General features: G+C 46.0%; 4 protein-coding genes across 4 annotated transcripts; 1 reads left to right on the forward strand and 3 right to left on the reverse strand.

The window, feature by feature from the left end:
- Nucleotides 1-894: 894 nt before the first annotated feature.
- BGW36DRAFT_396528 (uncharacterized protein) lies at nt 895-6,198 on the forward strand (the record flags this gene model as incomplete). The annotated part of the gene is made up of 29 exons (XM_046218178.1): nt 895-1,878; nt 1,900-2,054; nt 2,076-2,110; nt 2,141-2,179; nt 2,201-2,405; nt 2,436-2,464; nt 2,498-2,538; nt 2,563-2,572; nt 2,603-2,651; nt 2,673-2,789; nt 2,811-2,833; nt 2,855-2,901; nt 2,923-2,980; nt 3,002-3,042; nt 3,082-3,094; nt 3,119-3,156; nt 3,181-3,189; nt 3,214-3,298; nt 3,335-3,469; nt 3,512-3,645; nt 3,679-3,704; nt 3,732-3,765; nt 3,793-5,198; nt 5,229-5,251; nt 5,279-5,367; nt 5,401-5,443; nt 5,465-5,684; nt 5,721-5,842; nt 5,864-6,198. The coding sequence occupies 29 exons, from the start codon at nt 895-897 to the stop codon at nt 6,196-6,198; spliced, it is 4,545 nt and encodes a 1,514-aa protein (XP_046073350.1).
- A 729-nt stretch (nt 6,199-6,927) lies between these two features.
- BGW36DRAFT_152042 (P-loop containing nucleoside triphosphate hydrolase protein) lies at nt 6,928-10,362 on the reverse strand. The gene is made up of 3 exons (XM_046209518.1): nt 7,541-10,362; nt 7,269-7,420; nt 6,928-7,192 (listed from the first exon to the last, which is right to left on the reverse strand). The coding sequence occupies exons 1-3, from the start codon at nt 10,239-10,241 to the stop codon at nt 7,145-7,147; spliced, it is 2,901 nt and encodes a 966-aa protein (XP_046073351.1). The 5' UTR covers nt 10,242-10,362; the 3' UTR covers nt 6,928-7,144.
- A 362-nt stretch (nt 10,363-10,724) lies between these two features.
- BGW36DRAFT_376919 (putative dsDNA-dependent ATPase) lies at nt 10,725-13,970 on the reverse strand. Its single transcript, XM_046215946.1, has 2 exons — nt 13,645-13,970; nt 10,725-13,589 (listed from the first exon to the last, which is right to left on the reverse strand). The coding sequence occupies exons 1-2, from the start codon at nt 13,944-13,946 to the stop codon at nt 10,895-10,897; spliced, it is 2,997 nt and encodes a 998-aa protein (XP_046073352.1). The 5' UTR covers nt 13,947-13,970; the 3' UTR covers nt 10,725-10,894.
- A 412-nt stretch (nt 13,971-14,382) lies between these two features.
- On the reverse strand, nt 14,383-16,161 carry BGW36DRAFT_294225 (putative choline transport protein; the record flags this gene model as incomplete). The annotated part of the gene is made up of 5 exons (XM_046211073.1): nt 14,383-15,142; nt 15,194-15,686; nt 15,739-15,818; nt 15,876-15,922; nt 15,976-16,161. 5 exons carry the CDS (start codon nt 16,159-16,161, stop codon nt 14,383-14,385), a joined length of 1,566 nt encoding a protein of 521 aa, XP_046073353.1.
- Between the last annotated feature and the right edge of the window lie 42 nt (nt 16,162-16,203).

Here is a 16,203-nt window from a genome sequence, read left to right on the forward strand (position 1 = left end):
GTAGGCGAGACTTTGAATTGGGCGATCTCATATATACCTAACCTATGACCTCGGTTGATGATGGCGAGGTTCTTCCGTCGATAGAGATTTCCGAGACAAATAGGATTCGCAAGGCTAAATTTTCGTCTGTTATATAATTATTATTCGTCGCGACAGCTGGCGATGCTCCATTTCGCTCCACTATGTGATCTGGGAATCTACCGCTAGGACGTTGGGCTCCACAGCAGCTGCAGTTGCAGTTGATATTGAGTCGCACGTATGCACCGGGTGGTTGTGTAAGAACGTCATGTGAGTAGACAGTAAGCTTAGAGCCTGTAAGACCTCGCATATATTAATAGAAGTCCAAGCTAATGCACTACTGAAGCTGGGAACTTGGGAGAGCAGATAAGATGACTGGGTCAGCTGCGATCGGTTACCGGGGCAGCCGGCGGGAAGGCCCAGACTGGGCCTGCGCCTGCCCAGCGCCCCCAGCGCCCCAGCAGCAGCCTGCCATTGGAGGCAGATCGATCTATTCTATGCTGTGCAGGGACAGCTGACACAAACAAGATCATTCATTCCATTCATCCCTCGCTCTCTCGCTCTATCGCTCGTCGATTTTGCGCACGCCGATTCTGACAGCAACAGCTGCATCCTACCAGTTCGCCACCGTCTTCGTCAACATGAACCATATCGATCCCTGTGCTTGCTGAGCTCAAACGGTGAGTAAGTGATTTGTGCGCAATGACGAAACCGCGAAGCTTCCGCCCCAAACATAAACATCCAGCTCAGCTTGGATACCTACCCCCACTGTGATTTCGCCGCAACATTCCAGTCGCTGAAGTTGTGTCGCTGGTTTTGCACCCCCTAGTATATCGGAGGAATGAATGTTTTTAACAAATTGCTCGATAGATTCCAATGCCCTCTCCTGCGACCCCGCGTCGAACCCCTGCTCGTGGTAGCGCCAAGTCTACCCCGACCAAGTCAAAGGCGCTCGACATTGGGAAGCCGTTAGGTGTGCATGATACGAATTCCGTTCGCGAAAAGGTTCGGCTGTGGCAGCAGAAGGGTGGAGGTGTTGTGACGCCTAAGGACCCTCTAGCTGACAAAGACGATGACAAGGGCGAGGAGAACAAGCCAACGGAAGTGAAACCTGAGGAAGTGAAACCTGAGGAAGAACCGGAGCCTCTACGAGTCGCCCCGCGAGTTGCCGCACGTGTGAAATCTAGCCAAAATATAAAGACAGAGGGAAGCAATGGGACCAGGAAAAGAAGTCAGAGTACCCCCAGGAAGCGCGTCATCAGCGATCAGCACTGGCGAAAGCAGCGCAGTCCGCCCACCAGCGCGAAGCAAGCAACCAAAGGGCTGTCTCCTAAACGATTGACAACCTACAAAACGAATGAAAAGTATAATGCCTCATCATCGTCTCTGCCTGAAAGGAGCATACCCAAGAAAGACCATGCGCCCGGTGGACTGAAAAGCTCCAATACTACCGGCGACGGCATTAGGGTTTACCCGTCCAATCAAACACCTCGAAGCAAATCTCGGGTCGTCAAAACTACAAAATATGTTTATAAGGATGGCGACTCAATTATCGAAAAGGAAACCGCAAAGACCAGCGAGCCTTCAGTGGCATCGTCATCATTGTCAAAAGAACCACCCAATGACGAGAAAAACGAGTCATCGGTGAGAGAACGATTTAGAAGAACCACACCACCTCCAGAAGATGATGACGATGGCTGGGCTCGAAGCGAGGCAAATTTCTCTGAGTTATCTCGAAGGAGACGGCGAGGGCCAGCCGAAACACGCAATCCCCGCAAGGCAAAGGGAGGAATTTTGAACCAAGTTTTTGATGAGTCTAGGAAAATGTTTGCGAAACCAGCTCCCCCCCCTCAGGCACCTGTCAGCAACCGCGGCGATAAGATTGCAGATTGGCTATCTGGCCAGCCTGACCCGTTCGTAAATGATGGCGACAATGGGATTTCAGTAGACATGCCTGCTCCTCTGAAAACAAGATCTGAAGCGATAAGACGACCAACTCGGGGATCGGAATCTAGTATAACTGACGAAACGAGTCAGTTTACCGAATTCAGCCATAGTCGCCGATCAGAGAATCAGACACCTGGTGAGAAAGGTCGGCGGCGATCTTTGACGGCCGCTGAAGATACAGACACTCTTCGGAAGTCCTCGTCCTCGATAACTAGTAATTCTGAGTCGAGAAAAGCAAGGCCAACCTCCATATCTACACACTCGGCCAATGAATCTTATGCTCGCGAACCAAAGACGCCTACAAGATCATCCCCTCTTAAGCATACGATATCGACTCGAGATTCTGTTGTCTCCGACGAGAGTTCCGAAGTTTCTGCCAGTGATATTATACTTCCTTTGAGGCTGAGGAAGCCTTTTCCCAGCACTGGACTGCACCGACTGTCCACAATAGCCTCCGAGGAAACGCTGAGTACAAGAGATGATAGATCCTTTATTGGGAGTGAGAGCAAGCTTTCAGAAATCGATTCCACAGAACAGAAAAACGACTCTCTTCGCGAGGAAGAACGAGATTATGTGGATCCAAATTCACTTTCAAAGACCGGAGCTGGTCTCCGAAGGAAGTTGACAAAACATGAAGATTTGATGTCCGTCCTGTCTAATCCCAAGTCAGGTAGACGCAGTATACGGTCAACACGCAGTATCAGAAGCAATCGGACACGATTGGAAAATGCAACGATAGAAGACTTAATGAAGGAGCTTACTTCCGACGAAACCAAATACTTGCGCGAGCTTCGTACGCTTGTCGGGGGTGTTATCCCTGTCTTGTTGAGTTGTGTTCTTTCTAGATCTGATTCAGCTGTTGCTGCCGGTCTTTTTCGCCCTTCAGCAGATCCCAAAGATGAGGCCACTTTTACAAGGCCAATCGTTGACATGGGCGTTGCCCTCGAACGTCTTAAGAATTTGCATAAACGCATTCCCTTAGAGGACTGTGAAGCGCTGCTCGGATGGGCACAGGGTGCCCAAAGAGTTTATCGAGACTACCTTAAAGCCTGGCGGATGGGCTTCCAAGATGTCGTGGTTAATTTGGCTCCTCTTGATGAAGAAGAATCTGCCAAGCTAGAGACACAAAGTTTAGACCAAGGCATGGAACGAGACGAAAACGGCGATGTTATTGACAGCAATGGGGAAAAAGTAGATGTTGCATACTTGCTCAAGAGACCTTTAGTGCGGTTGAAGTACCTTTCAAAGACCTTCAAAGGAATCGACTTCATAGCTCATTCGCCCAAGGCCGAACAAATGGCAGAAGCTTATAAGGACCTTGTTGATCTAGCCCGTCGCCGCTCCAACGAAGAACGGGCCCGACTTGAAGATGAATCCGCTGCTTGCGTCGATGATACCCGCGCACGAGACCCTGAAACTCTTAAAGTTCTTACTGATCTGAATGTCAACAAGTCTCGCCGGGTGCTTGCTCGAGATTTTTTCAACCTTTCCCTACTGCACTCAAGTGGCCAAACGATTGACTGCCATGCTGAATTATTACTTAGAGACAATGCCCCTGGGACAGAAGAAGGGGGTGACCTTCTTATATGTGAAATTGACGATAGCGATCGTTGGCTTCTCTTTCCTCCAATCGAAACGAGGTGTGTCTCCGCTCGCAGCGGAAGTGCTAAAGGCGAAATAGTCCTGATGATTCGAGGATATTCGGCTTCACAGGACCGAGAGTGGCGAGAGTTGCTATCGTTGACTATCGATGACGAAGATATTAGACTTGAATGGGTTCGTATGCTAGGCTTAGATCCTGTGCCACCTACGATATCTAGATCGCAGAGCTTCCTTGAGCGGTCGAGACGGCGAAGAAAGTCTATTGATGAAAAGAACGAGAAGTTAACCTCAATGAAATTGCGCTTGCCCAGTCCCAGTGAGGTGGATGTGCCGATCGGTGAGCAAGGAAGTGTCATCAGTCGTGCGGGAAATAGCTCTGTCACAAACACGTCTGGACCAAGTACTTTAAGTAACTCTTCAGAGGCAATTTCAGGCACATCCCTGGTTTCTGCAATCACAAGGGCATCCGATTACTCACGTGGTAGCCATCCTACAACACCCACTTCACCCAATGCTCGCGAATTACTGCCATCGGCCAAGGAACTAAGTGATAAGAAGAAAACTGATGGGAAAGCCTCCCCTGGTTTGAAGAGGACTAAAGCGAACAGACGCTCTCGACACGCTGGGGAGATGTCGCCAATAGAAACCCCCACAAAGGTTTCGCCTGCACCAGAACAAAAAGAGGATTCCACGACTCCGAATTCCAAAGGTCCTACTCGCTTCTACGAAAACAACCAGGCAGTGCACAATCAACAAACAAGTATTTCTTCCAAGAAAAAGAGGGAGCCAACTCCAGAAGATGACCATGGAAGCCCGACTCAACACCGTTTGTCCTCTGTACCGTCTATGAAAATGCCCTCCATTCCAAAAATAAGGCAAGGCAGCGGTAGCAGCCATAGCAATACGTCAATTGATACGACATCTGATGATGACCAAGAGTGGCCGGAATTGCAATTGACTTCGAACTCGAAAGACAATGGTGCTAGCGATCCAGATGAACCACCCCCTCCGCCTCTCCATAGATCTCCGAGCCAGGCGCAGTTAAAAAATGTCCCAATACTCAGCCCGTCCACTCCGCGTCAAAAGCGAAGGTCATCATCGCCGTTGAAACATGAGTATGAGCCTTCAAGTGCTTCTGATACTTCCTCCGAGTCGGATAGTTCCACTGTTCGTCATTACGATATGGGTTACTCTTGTTCAGATACCTCAGACACATCAGACGAAGAACTGGAAGACGATGACGATATACCAACGCCTCTCCCTCCAGTGACGTCGGGACAATTTTCAGATCCAGACCCGCCAGCTTCGCTTCCAGCTCTTGATGGAGATACACTGTCTCCTTCTAATTCGGCTTCTCAAGGGCCGTATCGGTCTGTACCTTCACAGCCGTCTAAATCATCCAAAGCTATTGCTTCAATATTCCATTGGGCCGAGCAAGGAAAGTGGGAGGGTCTCGTGCCCGGAGAATGCAGTATAATTGTGACCCCGGGTCTGATCGAAGCTTATGAACTCTCGCGAAGTCATCCCCATTCGCCTGAAAACCATGACCGTACCATTCGTCCTCTGATCGCGCTCGAGTTGACACCATTGGTTCCAATTCGACGTGGAACGGCCATTGACATTAGCATACGGTCACCACCTACTGAAAGATCGAAGATCAGAAAAAGTAATAACATCATGTTTCGTTCACGCAACCTTGAAGAATGCGAAGTACTGTATTCTTTGATCAACCAAGCGCGTATTAACAATCCCACCTATATCGCTCTCCAGAACGCACGAGGGCCTTACGCTGGGCAACCGGTTTCCTTTTCAAGATACGATTTGACCGACCAGAACAAATCAGCCAGCTGGTTTGGATTCCCAAGAAGAAAGAATAGTTACCGAGCGTCGAAGCGAGCTCCGTCTATTGGAATGGCTTCCGAAAGTAGCGTGGGCACAATGAGCAGTGCATTTTCGGCTCTAAAACGATTCGGCACCGGCAACAAGATCTTCAGCATTGCTAGATCAACTATCACATCTCGAACAGGAAGTCGTGATGGAAGCACATATTCTCGGCCTAGTGGCTCTGGCCTCGCAGCACTCGCCGAGGCTATCAAAGGAGCTGATGGAATTGGTTTGTCGAATGCGAAAATCAGACTCTATCATCGTGAAAGCACAACAAAATGGCGCGACCTGGGTGCAGCTCGACTGACGATCATGCCTGTGACCCCGAAACCATCGCGCCCCAATACAGCAGGCAGTTTGTCTCCAGCGGCAAACCCAAATTCAAACTCTCGTGATATTTCTCCGCTAGAAGCCTCCAGTGAATCAATGGATGAATCTTCACCCGACGGTATATCAACTCCTCCGGCCGCATCACCCCGGCGAGTGGCTATGAGTCAAGAAAAAAGAATTCTTATTCATGGGAAGACAGCAAAGGAAATTTTGCTGGATGTCTGCTTGGGCGAGACCTCATTTGAGAGAGTCGCCCGCACTGGTATTGCTGTTTCGGTTTGGGAAGATCGTTCAGGTGGTACCGTTCAGCACAAGGGCGGTGTCACCGGTGGTGCTTTCCGCATTTATATGATTCAGATGAAGAGCGAAGCCGAGGCTGCATATACTTTTGGCCTGGTTGGAAAACTGCGATACTAAGCAGTCTAAACCAAGGGTCTAATCTCTCTCTCTCTTCCTGTTTCTTTTCATTATACGCTACCTATAGATCTGATCACTTTTTTCATTTCTTATTTCATGTTTCATGTTATTCTCATGTTATCGTATCCACAAAGCATTAGGACTGAGAATGGCTTTGAGGTGCGGCATGTTTCTTATATAAAGTGCTGGTTTCCTTTGTGGTTAGAACTAGCCACGGTTTTCCTGTCTCTATAAATATTTCCTTGTCTTGTCATACCCACAGTGCAGTACGGTGAAACAAACGCCGAGCTGTCTTTGCATCCGGATTGCAAACAATGTTGTTACATAATCACGATCCTATTTTCGAGCTTCCTTTTCTTTCGTCTTTATATTTGTTCTTTCCCCCTTTGACTTCTGATTTGTCACCGGGTATCATTGTGTTTAGACATTGTTGTTTATCTGCTTCAATTCTCAGTGTAAATAGTCCCTCATATCTATCCCAATCAACCCAATGCATACATCGAACGATGTGAAACCATGGGTGGTTCTAGCTTGTAGGATAATGCGCCAAATTTGCTACGTAGTGGTCTGGTATATCTCTTAAGCCTAACAATTCCAGTTACATTTCGAATATTTCCTTCCTATTCTAACATTCCTCAGCACCCATTGCTATAAATCAAACTTATGTAGAAATTTTCAATGTTAATACTCAATCATATCACATTACTGTTCATGTTTCTCCATTATTGATCAAGTTATATTCGTGTTCGGGGCCCGTTTTGTAAGAATTGTAACAATTTAGTGTTTATGTCACCGGCCACTAAAGACTGCTGATAATAGTGATATGGGGCATCTTTTTAAAACAGAACATCAATTGATGCCCTATGTACATACAGAACTGGTTAGTATATAGTGAACCCATATTCAAATGCGTGAATACCTCACCGTCATTGATAATACCGCATCTTTAATTTTTCGTCGAGTCGCGATAGTAATAATCTTTGAGTCTGATTTCCTATAGAAACAATAACGAAAATCGGCATCATTCTTCTTGCGCTTATAGGGAATGTCTGGAAAGACTAAAAACCTACCTCAGGTTGGAATTGATGATAATCATCGGCCCGACTTATATGGACCCAATTGTTTGTGCCGCCTGACGTGAAGTCTTTATCTTGTTTCACGAGCTTATCAGATGAAACATCAAAAGAGTTTGGGATAGAGTTGAAATAGGAGAAATTTATTCCTATAGATTAAGAAAGTTTCGTTAGACCAAAAAAAATCTAATTTCTTTTCGAACAAAATCCAAAGGGATGATAGAATGTATATGGATGTGTATACATTCTCACCAACGATCATTCTTTACCTTTCTTTGAAGACTCTTCCGGGTCCTGTGAGTTGGAAAACAATGAAGGAGTAGTCTTTGCTGGAGTTGTTGTAGCAGCGGGCGTTTTCGGAGGGTTACCAAAGAGTCCTCCTGGTCTGCTTCCAACCCCTCCACCAAACTCTCCTCCAACAGACTCTCCTCCAACAAATATCCCTCCAGCTGATAACGTTCCAGACGTTCCTGTGGACTGGACTTGTTCCGAGAAAATGTTGCTGTTTCCTAAACCCTGAGAAGCTGGAGATAATTTACTTCCAAATAGACCGGTGGCGGTTGGGGGAGAGACAGGATTTGCAAATGGACTCTTTGGAATACTACCACTGCTATCATGACTCAATGCAGCTGTTCCTTCAAAAAGTGATGTTACAGTAACGTCTCGTGTAATCTGAGGTTTTCCAAGATGTGCAGCACTGGAACTAGTTTTGTCTGGAGAACTTTGAACTGTCGTTCCTGATGTGAGAAAATCTGGCTTTTTGTCTTGTAATACAGATCTCGACGTTGTCTTGTAGGCACCTGTACCGTTTGATGGATTAGGCACCGGCGATTCCTTGCTAACTGGTGCGTTAGTGCTCACAACAGAAACTTCTTCTTTGACAGGTTCTATTGTGGAACCGGTGCTTTCTGAATCTGCATTTAGACGGTTTGAAGCGAGTTTTCTAGCTTGTCGTCGGCATAGTTCGTAGCTTTTTTGCAGAGAGAATTGCTTGTCCAATGTTTGGCTGCGCAATTCGCGCACATCTTCTGACTCGAATGCAATTGCCTCCAGCATTCCATCGTCCATTCCAGAAACTGTAAGCGGCGATAGCAAGCCCTCGAGCTCGGCCATGAGGCAGTTTTCAATGGCGAGAATGGCAATGTTGTCTATAAAAACTTCTATAGCGACTGCATAATAAGCCTGCATTAGATAAAGCAGTTCCCGGCATGCATAAATGCTGGAGTGCTCATTGTTGTCTTCCCTCGTTGGTGCAGACGAGGATCCCAACAACTTTTGAGATCGCTTTTTCTCAAGCTCCTGAACGAATCGAGGGTTGAGGGTTGCCGGATAACTCTTGGAATAAGGAGAATGCAGCTCAGTCACCTTTTCTTTGAGTTTCAAGAGTACTCCGTCCATAGCTGGGTCAATTATTTCGTCAAGAATAGCGTGTCTCACATTTTCATCGGCAACCTCAGTTAAGACGTTATCTAGGAATTTCTTGACAATATTCCACATGTCCTCGGCAAACTCCATAGCGATTGACTTCCAATTCATTGATTGACGTAGGAACAAATCGCCGACTAATAGTGGTGTGAACGTCCCTGGGAGTTCTTTTCCTTTGCTTTGATCAAGAAGGACACGAATTTCATTCAAAAAATACGTTTCCGATATGTATTTTGGGCCCTCGAGATTGGATTGGAATCTTTCATTAACAATTTGATAGGTGTGACCCGACTCATGCATCTTGTCCGAGAAGCTTTGTTCCTTTTGTCTTAAGATTGCACGTAGTCGGTTGTTGAATTGCTCGAGCTCATCCTGCCCCGACTTCGAAGGCCTTAAAGAGGCTAAATCTTCGATTTTGAAGAATAAATCTTGATACGTGCCCTCATTTCCAGCTTTAACTAGATCATGAAACCGTGTTGCCATGCCGGTCAGATACTGACGGCGACTACTCTGAGTATCACGAGATGCTCCGAGCCGGTCCAAGACTGTCTTGCAGGCTGTCAATTCAAGCTCAATCTCCTTTAGCAGACTAGGAAGTTCTTTTTGAATTTGCTGATAAAGAACATGGCTGAGTCTTTTCCGAAGAGAATTCACGCCACGCTTCGAGGATGGTAGATTCTTCCATATTCCACTAGCAAGGAATTCATGCTCTGCTTTATCACGATTGAATTCGGAATCTTTCCGCTCGTTGAAATCGCCATTTCGGAGAATGTGCCAGTCCAGCTTGAAATAAGTCTCCTTATTGTTAGCTAGCGTAAAGAATGCTGACTCGTTTGGACTATCTTTGATGAGGCAATCGGGCTTTGTGATAATACCCATCGTTCTGACCCCTTGGGGATCATACTGCTTTGCCATTCTAAGAACTATTTGGTTCGAAGTATCATTCTTTGCAGTTACAATAGCCAGTACAATACTCCGGGGCTGAGACATGTATTTTCGCACCAAATCAATAGGAATCTGGACATCCTCTTGAGTTTGTTCCTTGTTGTGATGATGAATTAAACCGGGAAGATCGACCAGAGTCAAATGAGGCAGCCTAGGGCCCGAGACTTCCAACTGTAATATATCTCGCGAAAAGGTGCTGCTACCTGTCAAGCCCATGATTGCCTTGGCCTCGGATATCAATGTTGGGATTTCCTCATGGCTGATCGAGCTCCTTTGAAATTGCGACAGTTTATTTCTGTGTTCTGCGCTCGCTCCTTTAGCTGGAATCAGTTTCACAGAGGCAAGATCTTCGGACGCCCGACGCAGAATAACTTCTGTTGTGAACCGTGTACAGAGACCATCGTTGACGGGGAAGTGCACGCCTGAGATGGCTTCTAGAACGGAGCTCTTGCCAGAGCTTTGGTCTCCACAGACAATAAGTTGAGGGAGCGAAATGTAACGATTCACTCCATGTCGTCGTATCTCATCAACAGTGTCGAGAAGCGCGGCTTGATCTTTTGATTGGAGTGATTCTAATTGTGGGGTGTTTAATCTGTCCATTATTATCAAGTAGTGTGAGATGCAAAGCCAGGCAGAATGATTTTAGTAAGTTTGAAAAAAGAGGAAGATTGTGTTCAGTTAATTGTTAAATAGCACAATCGACTTTGACGAGGCTGAAACAAACCCCTCAACGAGGGGCGATAACGACTTGTTTGAGGGTATCTCTAATTTGCGACGCTATATCTTTAGACACTAGCTAAATTTGAATTATTAATGTAATATTTAAGATGAGACAACGCTCACATGACAATATTAATCAACAGCAATAATGGGAGACAGAAAGCTAGACATGAGTTGAGAGTTGCCGTTTTCTCAACGCAGACGGAGGGACTGGCCAATGACCATTGGGCAGACTATTCTCTAAACACATTAGCAATTACTGACCCATGCATAGATTTGTCTAAATCACAAAAAGTCATTGATCTATGAACCAAAGTCATATGCAATGCACACTGGTTTCTTTTTCCAAATTTTATCATACAGCTGCAATGTTTCATTACGTAGGTCCCTCGAGCTATTTCTAGATTCATATATAATCAACTGATCTCATGCTTATAGGGTATTGAATTATAGACTCTATATTTGTTCCTTCGTTATATGAGGAACTGGTTTACGTATCACTATCGTCGATATTGTATCGTAGGATTTCGTCATCAAGGTGAATCGCGTGTTTTATCCGAAACGGTTGTGGGAAACGCCGTCTTTTCGAATATAAACCCCACCCCATGTTCTTCATCACTAACTAAAGACTGCAAAATGGAATCTCCAATTTGATCTTTCAAGCGCAGCTCCTCATTCTTGAAAGCAGCTGGATCTATATGCAGGTACTGCGAAAGAAACTTTTGGATCTTTGTCTTTGCGGATGTCTCAGGTACATCTTCTTTCTTGTCAGACCTGTCTCTAGTTTGTTGACCTGATCCCTTCCGGTTTCTTTGCCGAACAGAATAGGTGCCGCGGCGGATCTGTTTCTCTTGTTCTTCAATGTCGAGTTCGGAGGCTTTTAGAAGAGTTGGAAGATCCGGAAGATCAATTTCACCGTCGCTGTCCAGTGGATATCCCATGGAAAGAGATGGACTTCTAGATATATCCTCGTCGTCTGAAGAGATAACAATAGCCTCATCGGATTCTGGAAGTGTAGGCATCCCTTTTCCTCCACAGGTACAGCCCAGGAGATCATGGGTCTGACATCCATCTCCTTCATACAGTCGAAATAAATCCTTGAGCTCTTCGCGTGAGAATTGAGCCATGCCACCTTTTGATTCTATGACGCTATCTGCCAAGCCAATTTTTGTCACTTGGCGCTGCCAGATCTTTTCCTCCAGTCCTCCTTTTAGCATGATGCGATATATGTAGCAATGCCGTTTTTGGCCATCGCGGTGAATCCGAGCCATGGCTTGCATATCGGTGGCAGGATTCCAATCAATATCGAAGAGAACCAAGCGGCTGGCTCCGATAAGGTTAAGTCCGGTGCCACCGGCCTTAGCAGATAGAAGGAATGCGAAACAATTGCTCGCCGAGGCACGGTTGAAGTCATCAACTAGAGATTGTCGCTTGGCTGTTGGAGTCGAGCCATCTAGGCGGAGAAAAGGCAAGGATAGGGATGTTAGCAGCGTGGCAAGAAGGTCCAATGTTGACGTATAATTGGAGACGAGAACGATCTTCTCGGTTGATGTTGTTCGTATATTGTAGAGAAGTTGGTCGAGAACTCTGATTTTACCACTGGAGGAAGGTGAAAACTGCCGAAGAAGATTTTGAGGCAGGCTGGATAGCAATGCTGCGACTGTATTGTTTTGTGGTTCGTCATTCGTTCTTGGATTTAGAAGCGAAGGACTGTTACAAAGCTTCTTCAAGATTGTGAGAAGACTGAATGCCCCCTCTATGCTTCCCATTGCTGTCTGGAAAATAGGAGACGCAAGTACATGACGATAGATTTTTGCCTGAGTGGATGTAGGCTCACATAAAAGGACATATTCCGTTTTTGGTGGTAGGTACTTTGATAATATTTCAGCATTTCTCCGCAGCATGAACATTGACGTCAGTTCTCTTAGTTCCTCGCTTCTTGACTCTCCCTTTTCTATATCCTTTTTGGTCGCTTCCGGCTGTCTGCTGCGGACGATTGGGCCTTCAAATTCTCTCATGAAGTTTTTGTATGTGCCAAGGACGCTAGGATTCACGAGATCAACCGCAGCAAAGAACTCTCTCAGATCGTTTTGTATAGGGGTACCTGAGAGTATAATTCTTTTTGTGGCATTAAGAGATTGAATTGCTTGACCGCTTTTATTCTGAACGGTCTTAAGTCTATGGCCCTCATCTGCAATGACAATGTCGATGCCTTGACCTTTCGTCAGTCCTTCTTGGACACTGCGAAGTTTTTCGTACCCAACAATCATGATACTGTAAGCTTTGCCCATTGTGAAATCGGTTAGTCGTTTCCGCTTATTATCAAAAACAAACACTCCAATGCGCTCGTTACCAAGCCACTTGCGAAACTCTTTTCTCCAATTATTGATAAGGGTGACGGGGCACACAATCAAAGCCTTCTTAATCACAGGGGAAGCTTCGTAGATAGGGTTTTGTTTGAGCAGAGTCCAGAGGAGTGCTATTGTTTGAAGAGTTTTTCCAAGGCCCATCTCATCAGCTAAGATGGCTCCTTCGCCGTTAAACCCTCGAAGGCCCATAACGCATTCGTACAAAAATTTGACACCCTCTCGTTGGTGATCGCGTAGATGCCTTGAGAGTAGAGGATCGACTACAACATCCACGATCGCCTTACCTTTGGGAGCCGCATTGGGTCGCTTCATCACCAAAGCCCCAGGAGCTTTAGGATCATGACGTGCAATAGGCTGGCTAGTTGATTGAGAAGTTGAAATCGCTTTGTCCTTCATTGGATTCTTGAAGATATTCCCAAGGCCTGCGCTTCTCGAAGGTGCAGTATTGAGATGCTTTACAGATAACTTTTTTTTTCCAGGTTGTGAATCATCCATTTCGCCAGGAAGCTCTCTCTTGGACACATTTTTACGCATAGAGGATTCATGAGTCTTGGAGGTCTGCCTAGTAATTGAGGGGGTCGACGTAGCTGGATTTGGTCGAGTTGCAGGTGAAGATGAGGATTTCTTTGCTCCGCCTAGAAATTCCCGCCCTGACAAGTAATCCTCCTTGGGGATAAAAGACTCAACTTCAACATCCTTCCCAGCAATCGATAGGCTAGAGCCAGGTTCCAGAGCAGTATTGATCACAATTCGGCCCATATCCCGTCCCGACACGTCACGGAGATAGCCATATCCTCCACGAATTGACAGAATCCCGTCTCCATCCCATGTCTTATTTTTCTTTGTAGTAAATTTCCTCCTATCAAAAGCGATCAATTGAGGCTTCCCGATGAGGGAAGATAGGTTAGACGAACCAAAGAACATTGTAGTAGGCTTCCACGTCAGCATTATTGTTGTGGTTATCAGATGACAGGTCTCCACCACTGAAGGTATTCCGAATGGAGTTCAATGGCTTCCACGATACGAGTTTTGTCGCGACATTGTTATTTAGAAGCGGAGAAGGAGCGGTAGTATCTGCTTCATTTTTGTCCTTTTCTTCTAGACACAGTCGTTTTGCGGGAGGAGGATTGTTGTTATCGTTCGTTTTGGAGTCTGTTGAGATGGCTGATAATAGATCCTTTCGTATGAGAGGAGGTCGAAATGGCTTGAAAGGCATGGTCGGCCATCACATACAAAGTTGTTCAGCTTGTTATTGATGAATGGCTTTAAGACGCGCCCGCGTTCATAACGCGAGATCACGTGGAGATAAGGTTTATCGAGGTCTATCATTCAACTTTTACGTAGAGCGCAAGTATTGCCGATTAGTTTCATATTTCTGACAGTTCAAAATCCATTTTTGGACAGGCCATTATAGTAAGGCCATTATAGTAATTATATAAATTCACATCATGCATTATGATTACAATAAAATTCCAGTCTGTTAACTGCAAGAGAGGTATCTAAATAAGAGCGCCAACGGGCAAAACAGGCCACTCAAAGCGATTTCAGGAAAATATAAACATCCAAATGAAGTATACAGTAGTTGATAGTCCTATTATATAGTTGAATCGTATTTTGCGTTTTTGAATTGTGAATTTGTACGTCTGAATCCGTCATTTGGCATCCTCTGCAACATGGCGGTCCGTCAGGGGGATGGCCTGAGGTCCCACGTAGTCGCGTTGATGGATGAACCACCAGGCGGCAATGAAAATTGTGAGTCCACCGGTAATTAAACTAGCGTAATTCATAGACTGAGCATCAGTTGGAAGTGCGTAAGGGAAGCAGAAGATCACGATGAAGGCGAGAATGTAGATGCAGCTCAAAATGTTGACGATGTAGCCAACCGGACCGCTCATATAGAAGTATCCTCGGGTAATCGAAGAGCGTTTGGATAAGACATGGGGGAAAATTGCTGTGAAATAGGAAAGCGTAGAGAGCTGAACGTAGGATCCGACGAAAGCGTTGAAAGCAGTGGAAGAGCCGACATAGATACAGGCAAGGATTGTAATTAAGCAGCCGCAAATAAATGTGGCATTGAACGGGTTATGCATCTTGCCATTGATACGGCCGATGAAACCTGAGAAGGGGGTTGCGTTGTCTCGGGCGAGTGTCCAAAGTGTTCGACCGGCGGTGATGTAGCATCCAATGCAAGTAATAAGGGTAGGAAGAAACGCGACAATCAGTAAACCCAGCGCACCCCCTCTGGTTCCAGTAGCTTGTCGATAGATTTCGGCCAATGGGAAGCCAAAGACACTATTTATGACATCGTCCAAAGACTGGATAGAATAGAACATAGCGATCATATAAAGAAAGCCGGTTATAAAACCAACTGTCATTTGCGCTAGGATGGCTTTAGGGATGTTTCTGCTGGGGCTATAAAAGGATTAGCATCAAAGTTGGTGTTTATATGGCTGCATTTCTTACTGTGGAATCTCTTCCGCCAAATGCGATGTTACATCTGGTGTACCGACACTGTATGCCCCATTCAGCATACCAGCCACGAAAACGAAGCCCTGGCTGGAATATCCGATATCGCTACTCCAACTTCTCCAGACAAACTCATCGGAGGCGTATCCTACTCCATTCACATGTGGCATGACAGCGCACACAATTATGGTGATAAAAACGCCTCCCAGGATAAGAATCATCCCCAAGTTTCCAATTTGAGGAAGAATTCGATTGGCGAAAAGCACAGTCAGGCAGCAGATCCACGTGCAGATAATCATGCTAACGAAGACATTCCATGCCTTCGGCGTGAAGTCAGGGTGGAAGAGCGCATACATGGAAACAGTTTGGTTGGCTAGAATTAAGGACATGGAAGCAGCGCCGAATATCCAGGCCAACGCATTCCAGTAGCCAGCAAACCATCCACATACGCGGCCATATTTTCCAGCAGTAACGGAAGCCCAGTGGTAGACTATATGGATAATGAGTTAACAGATAAAAGAGCTACAGCCATGGGCACATACCTCCACTAGCTGATGGCATGGCAGAGGCTAATTCAGCGATGGATGCGGCGACGAGCCAATAGCAAATAGAGACGGCAATGCTGCAGAAAGTGTTAATCAAGCCTCAAGTTTGCTATGCAGTCCAGACGAAAACGTACAATTCATAGATAACACCGGCAGGGCCCCCATTGGCAATGTTGACAGTCTAGACATGATTCTTAGTAAAGAGTTTCTTTGCAAAAAGAGAGCTTTCCTTACCACACTTCCACCTTGAGCAATCCAAGTGTTTCCGGTAGTGACGGCAATAGCACAGATACTCAAGAGACCAAAGTTTCGTTGGAGTTCCTGCTTGTGGCCTGAAGCATTGACTACCTCTTCCGACGCCTTGTCGGACATAGGGGCCTCAACCGCGTTGATCTTCTCGGTAGGGATATCTACAGCCATGGTGCGCAACTAACACAGAGAAATGGCTACAGAAAAATAATG

The sequence above is a fragment of the Talaromyces proteolyticus genome, assembly GCF_021365285.1.
Source record: "Talaromyces proteolyticus strain PMI_201 chromosome Unknown BGW36scaffold_5, whole genome shotgun sequence".
Lineage (NCBI taxonomy): Eukaryota > Fungi > Ascomycota > Eurotiomycetes > Eurotiales > Trichocomaceae > Talaromyces > Talaromyces proteolyticus.